Raw genomic sequence first — 10,311 nt, forward strand, 5'->3', positions numbered from 1 at the left:
TCAACAATCACACAATTATTTTGTCGGAAACTGCAAGGGTGACGTAATGGGAAAAGGACAGACGAGTGGAATACAGACGCCGCCATATCATTGGTGAGAAACTTAGAAAATGAATAATAAAGATTTATTAGTGGTTTGCCTACAGCAACACTGCACACACATGAAAGATGAAACTCAATAAAGATCAGTTAAAAACGAAATTTCATGAGAAATGGCCTTTGCCATTTAATCCGAAAACATTGTTTACAAACAGAAACAGAAAATGCAACTAATGAGCAATGGTAAAAGACCGTTAAAATACTTGTATGGTTATACTTGTATCATTATCATACAGCATAACATGTTCCATTTGAACAAATCTCTTGTTTTGTATACTAACGCAGAAAACCTATGGATTGGCGAAGAATAAGAACAAGAAGTACTGTGAAATTGGATTATACAACCTAGTTTACATCATCCGGACCCCAAGCATCATCTCTCAATTTTTGCCTCGTCTGAATGCGATTTCTTCTGGCCTCTTCCTGGTTTTTCAGCTCTTTAGAACCAAATGTTGTAGGCAACTTCAATCCCATGCTCTGAGCAATTAACCTTTGTGCAGTTCGTGCTGATGTCTGTGGCCTTTGACGTGGAGGTTCCAGATCTGAAAATGAATAGCAATGCAATGCTTTCAGAGAATGGAAACCAAAAGTGGAGAGAACTTGCTATTTTAGGCAGCTATGAACAAGAACATTGCAATTGGGTATAAATATTTTGCATGCAGGAACAAAATAAACAATTGATCTCAAGAAAAACAATATTTTGGATTATTTTGATTTTCATAATCCGCCAAAATGAGCACATTAATTTAGGAGGATTCAGAAACAGTCAATAGGGAAAAACAAATAAATTTCAACTGAATGAGGATCTATTAGAGTTTCCCACAAGAGCATAAAGGAAAAGAGTGACAAATATGAGTTCAAGCGAAATTAAAATCCTAGAACTCAACAGATGGCACAACTTTAATTTGCAACTGATGTCAGAATAAGCGTGGAAGATTCTCATTTTATCCATCTTCAATGGATGCCATTCTGCATGGTGTCACAAAAGCCTTGGGCTTCCATTAAAAATTTGATCAAGTTGAAACAGACTAACAATAATTATTATTATTCTTCCAGTTTATTAATCAAAATGTTAAATTCCTTGTTATTGTGGTTGCCCAAAAGCTGACTACCATGGATGGTAGCCGTCACAGTAACCTGTAGCCGAAGCTAATTAAATAGAATTTTATAAGAGGCAAAATATTACATGCGGTGCAGTTTCATCATAGTTATAAACAGAGCGTATATAATTTACCTCTTGGAGAAACTGAGGCCAAAATGATGTCATCCTCATCAAGTATACGCATTTTGAAGGGAAGCTGGATGTGGTTGCGGGCCTCCAGTGCTACAACAAAAGGACATTGTTAATTGGTGAAGACCAAACATTAAAGCAGAACCCAAGATTGTAGAATCAGTAACATTGGAGTTGCAATGCTAACTCTAATGACAAATTAAAAAGCAACGATCAATTCAAATTATAAAACAAAAATTAAAAAGAAGATGAAAACAATGACGACAAAAATGATGAATGAAAAAAAGCACCAGTGCAGCTGCTAGACAGAAGTTTACAAGTCACAGGACAACTCTGCCAACCCAAGAAAAAAAAAAAAAATCACATACATAACATCATCTCCTACTCAGCATATCCTTGGCACCATAAACCTTAAAGTCAGCTGAAGGTTTTTTGATCCTTAGCCTATTCATCTCACAGAGAGATCACATGCACCTAAAAGATTAGAAGAGTTCAGATGTCACATTGACTCACATAACAGCTATACATCTAGCAACAAGAACAGTCAGTAACTTTTTCCGCACAGAAAATACCGGAGCATCAGGCATCAAGTGAATTTAACTCTATATTTAAAGTGACTGTGATCTCTTTAAATTAATAGGTAAAGGCTTCAATTGAGTCTTATGCCAACTAACATAAATCATCTGTACCAAAGCCAGCCAGAATTTCAACATTGTCCCATCTCTGTGATTGTTATCCCTAGTTTAGCTCAATATAAATGATTCCATCACTATCCTAAGATCAGAGGTCAAAAAGTCATATCAGGGATTTCCACAGAGATGCAAAGTAAAAGAATGCAGAAGTAAGTTGAATATAAATCAGCTTTCACTGTCCACAAGATCAACAAAACTCACCCCTACATAAGTAAAAAGCCCAACATCCTCCTCCAAGACCAACTAAAGTTCCCTTATGTACAACTTCTTTAATTGGTTTAATTGGTAGGTCTTGTGGCTGCAAAGAGTTAGGGTTTATTTGGTGTCTTTCCTCCTTTGCATTGGCATCATAGCCACAGACAAAAAACATTTACTAAAATCATAAATAGGTAATCAAAATGGAGTGAGATGAAACATGTGAAAGTTTATGAATGGAGACAAGCTGAAAAAAGAAAGTTGGCTTGACAAGTGCAGGAATAAAACAGTCAAAACACTAATTATTCATGTAAAGGTCTTCAAGACTTGTTGAAAAAGAAATTACTACTCCTTTTGAATCTATATGCAGGATGTTAATTAGAGATAAAGGATGAGTTAGTACTCGACTAGAAAAAAGAGGAGCTGTATCTAACTATCTATTAATACACGAATCAGCACCAGATTAGAGTTCAAACTATCGAGAACCATAAGAAAGATTAGAAATATATTAATAGAAACAAGAGAGAAAATCATAAATCTAAAAGGGTTAGCAAAAGGTATAAGCCTTCGCAGATACTGATCTAACATTCAATTGCGCTAATGCAGTTTAGCATTGCAAGACTGAAAAAATTAGTTTAAACATAATTACCAATTGCTGGTGTCCGAAATACTGCAAGGGCAGTTGTATCATTGATCCAGCGAATAGAAACTCCACGATCTCTGAAGTCCTCAAAAAGTTTCTCCAGGTCTGTTGTCCTAGTACTTGGTGAAAAGTCAGCCAGAACAAGGACATGGCGTGTACCATAATTAGCTGACATCACAATATGCATCTTCAGAATGCAACCAAACTCTGTATCCTCAGTACATTTCCATTATTACAGTCTCTAGTACAAGTTTCTACTCATATCTCTTATATTGCACAAATTGAAATCAATTTCGATCAAGATGTAACAACACATTATCTACATCAGATGCAGTCAGAGACCATGCTCTATTAGAACAATAAATAAGCATTGAAAGCCACCGTTGGCTTATCCTCTCCTGTAAGTAATCAGTAGTTTTCTGAACTAAAACTGTCACTACAAGTTTTGAAAGTGCCAATAAAATACATTGGGAGGTTCACATCTATCCATAAATATAACTTTTTGTCATATCTAAACTATTCCTTAAACTATCTTTTCAAATTCCAAGTAACAGTGGGGAGCTAACTGAAAAATACTGCAATAAATAGCATTGCACACCCTTTTAAACACGTAGAAATATAAATACAAACACAAACAAGTAGACAAAGGTTTAGTAAATTTGGGCAAGAAAAATTGAACTCTGGAGAAAAAAAAGGGAATTACAATGTCTTAATTCTGTCTTGCTTTCTGAACTAAGACTTGAATCATCATCAACCTCTGCATCTTCAACAATAGATTTATCATCTTGCCAATCACTATAGAGCTCATTTTTCTTATATGAGAATGTTCCCCTCCCACGCCGCTTAGGGGCTTGAACTTTTACACCCGTATCTTCCAATGACAGCTTCGATACTTCAGGTAAGCCCTGAGACGAAAGTAACTCATCCGGGTCACGATCAGCCATTGCTTCCCAATCTGTAGACATCCACATCATCATCAAATTAAATCATAATCAATCTTCTTGCTAATAATAATCTTCAAAAAAAACTTAACATGAACCTCACTTATATAAGCAACGCACCGTCATCCGAAGACCCATCTTGAGGCAACTTATCATTACCAAACGATTTCACTGATAAATTACCCATCAAAATTAACAAGTTACTTCACCAAAAACTATTTAAAATAAAAAATAGGAATAAAATTACCATCAGTTGAGGAACTATTGCGGGCAGTATCTTTGGAAGTGTCCTTCGAGTCTTTCTTTGCAATGTTTGCTGCTGCATCACTGAAAATAGAATATAAAAAAATCAGGGACCCCGATGAAAAAATAATAACACAAAGATATTAGGGAAAAAAAAAGAAGAAAAAGGTGCGTGAATTTTGATGTGAATGTACCGAATTTGGAAAGCGCGAGAGAGGAGGTGGTCGGATTTGAGAGAGAAGCCATTGGAGGAGTAGAGATTGGCCAAGTTAGTAAGAGCTGAAGCTAACTGGAGATTGAGCGATTCTTTTGTGGGTTGTGATTGCTCGATTTTTTCAAGCTTGGAAATTGTGGATTCGAGAAGAGAGATGGCTGCTTCTGTGTTTCCTGCTTCCACCAGATCTTCCACTGCTTCGCTCCAGTTGGTTTCTTCTTGTTCTGCTTCTGGCTTTTCCATTAGATCAGAGAATTTTGTGCCGCACGAGAAAATTTTTCTCAGAAAATGAACGAGAGAGGGTGCTGTAACTGTACTACTAATTAGAAATGGGTTTTAACGTAGTAATGGGTCGGGCGAAGTTGGCCCAATTTTTAACCCAATTTGAAATGAATGTAGTTTCATCTCTAGTCTCTACTACATTTACTAAATACACTAGGACATTCAAACTCAAAATTTTTGACTTAAAATTTTGATATAGATCTTGATTCATTAATTTTAAAAATTTTGATGTTAGATTAATAATCATTATTAAATGTTATTTTAATTTTTAATATTTACCATTAGATTATTTAAAAACAATTAATTAAATTTTAAGTAAAAAATTTAAATTGAAATAACCACATCAATACTAGGTATCTTTTTTAAGATTTTAAATATTTTATCATTAAATTGAAAGAAATCTATAAGAATTTTGTATCAAAAGTTTTGCATAAGAAATGTAAGTTAAAATAAATATGCATCTATATAATTTAGATAGTGGGATGAAACTGGATATTGAGGTGTGAATATCATTAATTATTTACTTTATCCCAAGAAAAAAAGGAATACACACGTGGCAAGAATCCAACAAAAACATCATTGGCTGACCTTAGCTCAAGAAAATTTCTTTAAGGTCCCTATAGTTTTAACTTCATTATTATGAGAATAATTCACTTTTTCTTAAATATTTACCTAGTTTAATTTAATCTTTAGTTATTATGAGAATTGTTCACTTTTTCTAAAATAGTTTATATACTTTTTATAATTAAGTTGCTTTTAGGTTAAGACTTTTAAACTTTTAATTTAGCCTATCTGATAAAAGATTCTGGGTCCATCCTTATTGATCACAAAACATCTAAGATGTTATCTTATTTATATAGTTGTTCTCTACGTAAATGAATACATTATAATAGAATTTTTTTAATTTATTATACTTTATACAGATAATGTGGTACCTCTAATATATTATAGATTCTTTTTCTTTTTTTTCTTTTTAACTACATAATCAAACCTTTTTATGTGAGATCTTCACACTTCAAACAAACCACGACCAATATTCAACACAAAATGTTATTACAAGGCATCAAGATTCTCACCTTAATTCATCATACATGGCAATAATACGGATGATAATAAATTTTATTAAAAGCTAAGGAGCAGGAATGCTAAGACGAGGAAGATAAAAGTTATTCAACTTTACGTAACAGGAGTTCCATTCCGTTAGTTTTTGGTTCGAATTTCAATAAAATTAAGACTTTCACGTACGGAAATTTATAACCTACCAAATTATACCCATATACAAATTACAAAAGAAAGTTCTACAAATTCCTAGAAACTTTCGAGCTATCTATTTACGTATATATAAAGGACCACCAAAATATACAACACTCAAAATAATAAGTTATATATATGTAAGGGCATTGAGTTATTTTCCAGTAAGAGTGTAAATTAACCTATACTAATTTCTTCTCTTTCCTAGGAATCCTCTCATCTCCTCTCCTCCTGGAAGTCACCAGCAGAAATTTGATTACAACGTCTTAGAAGAACTAATAATTCTCCACATCTTCCTCTGTGGCCTATACTGGAGTCATTTAACTGAAATATCTACTTGCAATGTTTGAATATTACATGAAAAGTTGGGGCATATGTAGATCGAATACCTAACCGGAAAAAACTTCCTTACACTTGGTATCCATAAAGATGTCATTCTGCCATGTACAAAATGGTCTAGATCATTGCCGCATGTTGGTACTGATGATTCTTACCATATTTGCAAGCCGGATTGACATCTCCATGTGATTCCTGCAAACACTCGATCGGTGTACGGAAGACTCTTTCAGGTCACGAAATCTGGCAACAATTGGGCAGCAAACCTTTTCCTGCTTTGAATGTCAATGCTTTCGTAGGCAGTGCCCGAATGAGAATTATGTTGTGGGGTTTCAATTCCGCAGAAATGATCAGGTTCGATGTTCTGCCCTGATGAGAGTAGATTGTGTTGGGATCCTGATAGTGACAGGTTTTCACAGTGGGGTAGGCCAAGAGTGAGAGACACGCCATTGTTGCCATGAAATGTTGGTGCAGCAAGCTGATGATGATGATGGTGATTATCAGGATTAAACCTTCCGATTTCAGGTCCCATTGAAAACATGCCAAATCCACCACCAGGATCATTAATGCTACTCCGCGAATTCTGCATCTCAGCATTCCTTGGTTTCTTCTGGCTTCTTTGAACAAATCCTTCGAGATGATGATCGGATGGTCCAATGAGATTGAACCCGGTTTGCTGCCGAAAATTTCCTCCCATGGGGGATGTCGACATTGTTGAGTTCGAAAGTTCAGTAGGAGCTATCTGGGTTGCGGATTTTTCTGCTTTAGCTTGGAGAGATTTTATTTGTTCCAATAGTTGAGGTGATTCCTTGCTCTCAGTTTTGCTTATATTCTCGGCACTACCATTTTTTTCTTGCTCCTTCAGTTCCTCCATGTACATTTCTTCAACCATTGGCTTCCAAAGACGAACTCGAGCATTTATAAACCAATTTGATACCTGCATGCATTTCAAATAAAGTAAACTCATAACCACTTGAATTTTAAGTGTTTGTGGAATAATTAATTCTGTCGTCATACAAGCTCTTCAAACTAGATAATATAGGACTAACATTTAGTGCTTCTTTGGGATTGTGGAATAGATTCTCAAAAAATCATTCATTTGATAATCTACTCCCATGGATTAAGTCCAAGAGAACAATGCAAATTAAATATATTTGATATACTGTACATCCTCGATTAAGTGATATTATTTGATAATCCACTGCAATCTCATATGTGCACTTAATTAATTTCATATTCAAATTTAATAACTATGAGTTACATAGTTGTATTATCCAGAAAGGCTCGTATCAGGAGAGAATTTTGGCAGTTATGGATGATGGAAAACAAACACAATACGAGCATAGGCGTGGTTAATTACCTGGCTCCTGGTAAGCCCTGTTTGTTTAGCAAGCTGCTGTTTGTCTGAATCTTTAGGATACCTGAATCAGAAAAAGAATATTACAAATGAAGCCCAATAAAAAGAAAAAATGTGTGTGTGTGTGTGTGTAACTATATTTGCTTACGGGTGAAGGAAATGCTCGAAGAGCCAAGCACGGAGTATGGTAACAGCTCGTTCAGGCAATCCCCTCTGGGGTCTCCAAGCATGATGTTGCATTCCCAGATGTTGAAGTGCTCTTTGCTGCCGAATCTGATGATCAATAAATCTCAGTCTCGAGCCCTCAGCTTTTGCTCCCAAGCAATCGTCTTCGCCTAGTTTCTTGCTCGTTGCTTTGATTTGTGCGGAGATTGCATCCTTGAGACACCGGAACTGCTTTGAGATTGTCCGCAAGGCGAGTGCTGTGTACGATTTTGCTGATCCGAAACCCGCAGCCTGCTCGAATGCAGAGACCACTACCTGCATTTGGTGGTGATACTGCTTGTACCGTTGCTCAACCTTCAAGTGTACGACAATAATTAATAATACGCAAAAATTAGTACAGCTATCAATGTTTTGTCTTAAATGAATTTCGGTTAGGCATATGGACCCAATCGACATGCAACTAACCTCACTGACAATAAGCAGTATATGTATGGAGGACAAAAAGACGTCTGTAGACAGTTCTTTGTTTCCGTTTTTTCACCTTTATAATTGATTTAACTAATGTTCCTCAACGTTTCCATTGCACACTTCAATCAGTCGTGATATTATTTATACACATTAGGCAAACAGTAAATGAATAAGGAACAATGCTTCAGAAACTTCCTAGACTCTAAACTCCAAGGAGCTTATGTCCAAATTATTCACAGTTTTTCTTAATTAGCTATCCAAGAAATTAACATCCCATTTCATGTCTTAAACTTTCGACGATTTTTTATTTTCTAATAAAGAACAAAAGCAGATAATAATTAAATTAGATATGTTCATACCTCATCAAGCATGTTAACAAGTTTTGCCTTCTTGATCTGAAGCTCTTGCCTCTGCGCAGTAGTTAACTCAAAGGAACTTTTAGTACTATCACCAGTACCATTCAGTTCTTGATCACCATCAATTGATTCTCTATTCATTTTCATAGTTTCTTTAATCTGAGCAGCTTTAGCAGAATGATGATGATGATCAGAACCCTTTATAATCATGCTCTCAACTTTAACAACTTCGTCAAGAAGCTCCTGAGCAGCCTTCAAGTACTTAGACCCCAGAATAGCACTTTGCGTACTCGAGTTAATTCCACTTGATGTTACAACAGAAACTGAAGACGGAGAGCTCTCAGTAACTTGCCCTTGCTGTAGTCCTCGCCCTTTATGAAGATCATCAACTTCAATACTATTGTTATTATTATTAATTGGCCTGTTATAAGCTGCTACTTGCTGTGAAGAAAGAGACAGTGACAAGCCCTGCTGCCTATTTGGCACCGACGCCACCGGCCGAAGCAATCCCAACGGAGCAGAAGAGTTACTAGCAGCAGCAGCAGCAGCTAAAGAAGCCATATGGGTTTGGTTATTTTGGGATGAATTTTGATCTATTGAGCTCCATAAGTCGTAGTGAACACCTCCTCCGGGGATGTTGTCTTGATGATCATGAGATGATGATGCAGCATGCGGAAGTGGTATGCCGACGAGCGGGTGCTGCTGCTGCTGGTGATCGTTAGACGGCGGCGCGTGGGATAAGTTTACCGGGTTCAGAAGGAGCGTGTTGTTGGGAAGGGACGTTGTGTAATCATAGCTGGGGTTCATGAGATACAGCGTTTGCATCCCCCCGCCATCACCAGCTTGGATTTCTGAAGGGTTCAAATGAAAGTACGTTGCCATAATAATTTATCTCAAATAAGCTTGAATTGGAATACCCAGAAGCCCAGCTATCTCGTTGCTATAAACTGATTCTGCATGAGCATAATCTACAAAAATACAAATTAGACGACCGTTCCATGTAAGTTTTTCTCTTTTTCAGAAACCAATAACAAAAGTACAAGAGCATAAAATTCTAAAAATTAAGCTAAAAATGTGAAAGAGAATTGCTTGAAAGCTACAAATGAAGAATGAATGAATAAAATAAAAATAATGGAAAAGAAAGCCGTAAAAGGGAATTGATAATAATAATAAGTTGCAGAGAGTACTGGGTGCAAGTACAGTACCATATATATGTCAAATTATGGAAAAATAATCACACGAGGCAGAAATCTTTTTGGGATTGAGGGGTTGCTGCCGATCTTGTCAGAGCTGATTTCTGCAGCCATATTTTTCTTCAAAGTGAAAATGATAATATATAAAAGAGGATGCAGATGAGGTTGAGGTTAAAATTGAAAAGAGTCCAAAAATGATAACAGTGCTTTGGTGATCTTTTTTCTTTTATTTGTAAAAAGTTAAAAGAAAAGAAATTGATTGACTGTTCATAAATTCGTTATATTATTATTATTATTATTATTATTATTTTAATCTCATATATTATCTCTATTTGTGTATGTTAGGTACTTGCGATGTGGTGGAAAAGAAAATTAACAAGCTAGCTGGAAAATTCGAGTGATTTGAGATTTCTTTTCAAATCATTTTGATGCAGGCACGTTCGATAAGGAAGATGTATAAAAATTAAAATTAAAATTAAAATAAAAACTATTGAGTGGGTCAATAGAGAACAAACAGACAGCTGCAAAACGAGGAAACGTCTACTTCCACCAGAGGGTTTAATAATAGAGATGAGTAGATTAGTTTTAATTACAGCTCTTTTATGAATAAATCTTCGCCTTGCATCTACAATTTATTTTAATTTTT

At 35.6% G+C, this 10,311-nt stretch overlaps 2 protein-coding genes across 4 annotated transcripts; both read right to left on the reverse strand.

Moving 5' to 3' along the window:
- Nucleotides 1-200: 200 nt before the first annotated feature.
- Nucleotides 201-4,571, reverse strand: LOC102607047 (uncharacterized). Of its 3 annotated transcripts, XM_006494830.4 has the most exons (7): nucleotides 4,238-4,570; nucleotides 4,048-4,127; nucleotides 3,921-3,971; nucleotides 3,563-3,814; nucleotides 2,866-3,027; nucleotides 1,333-1,422; nucleotides 201-640 (listed from the first exon to the last, which is right to left on the reverse strand). In XM_006494830.4, exons 1-7 carry the CDS (start codon nucleotides 4,498-4,500, stop codon nucleotides 444-446), a joined length of 1,095 nt encoding a protein of 364 aa, XP_006494893.1. In that variant the 5' UTR covers nucleotides 4,501-4,570; the 3' UTR covers nucleotides 201-443. The 3 variants fall into 3 exon arrangements, with proteins under 3 accessions (XP_006494893.1, XP_024950018.1, XP_006494894.1); XM_025094250.2 differs by lacking the exon at nucleotides 2,866-3,027 and having other exon boundaries at nucleotides 4,238-4,571; XM_006494831.3 differs by lacking the exon at nucleotides 3,921-3,971.
- A 1,328-nt stretch (nucleotides 4,572-5,899) lies between these two features.
- Nucleotides 5,900-9,845, reverse strand: LOC102607525 (BEL1-like homeodomain protein 1). The gene is made up of 5 exons (XM_006494832.4): nucleotides 9,678-9,845; nucleotides 8,476-9,440; nucleotides 7,632-8,002; nucleotides 7,487-7,547; nucleotides 5,900-7,063 (listed from the first exon to the last, which is right to left on the reverse strand). Exons 2-5 carry the CDS (start codon nucleotides 9,352-9,354, stop codon nucleotides 6,356-6,358), a joined length of 2,019 nt encoding a protein of 672 aa, XP_006494895.1. The 5' UTR covers nucleotides 9,355-9,440; nucleotides 9,678-9,845; the 3' UTR covers nucleotides 5,900-6,355.
- Between the last annotated feature and the right edge of the window lie 466 nt (nucleotides 9,846-10,311).

Source organism: Citrus sinensis, chromosome 8 (genome assembly GCF_022201045.2).
Source record: "Citrus sinensis cultivar Valencia sweet orange chromosome 8, DVS_A1.0, whole genome shotgun sequence".
In the NCBI taxonomy this organism is placed as follows: Eukaryota; Viridiplantae; Streptophyta; class Magnoliopsida; order Sapindales; family Rutaceae; genus Citrus; species Citrus sinensis.

Bases quoted from the DNA above. Each gene is read 5' to 3' on its own strand.
- LOC102607525 (XM_006494832.4), bottom strand. From the start codon at position 9,354: ATGGCAACGTACTTTCATTTGAACCCTTCAGAAATCCAAGCTGGTGAT. The intron at 7,548-7,631 runs GTAAGCAAATAT...TTTCTGATTCAG, and splicing joins TTCGAGCATTTCCTTCACCC to GTATCCTAAAGATTCAGACA. The intron at 7,064-7,486 runs GTAATTAACCAC...AAATGCATGCAG, and splicing joins CAGGGCTTACCAGGAGCCAG to GTATCAAATTGGTTTATAAA.
- LOC102607047 (XM_006494830.4), bottom strand. From the start codon at position 4,500: ATGGAAAAGCCAGAAGCAGAACAAGAAGAAACCAACTGGAGCGAAGCA. The intron at 3,815-3,920 runs GTGCGTTGCTTA...GGATGTCTACAG, and splicing joins AGATGGGTCTTCGGATGACG to ATTGGGAAGCAATGGCTGAT. The intron at 1,423-2,865 runs GTAATTATGTTT...CTTTTGTTGTAG, and splicing joins ATTTCGGACACCAGCAATTG to CACTGGAGGCCCGCAACCAC.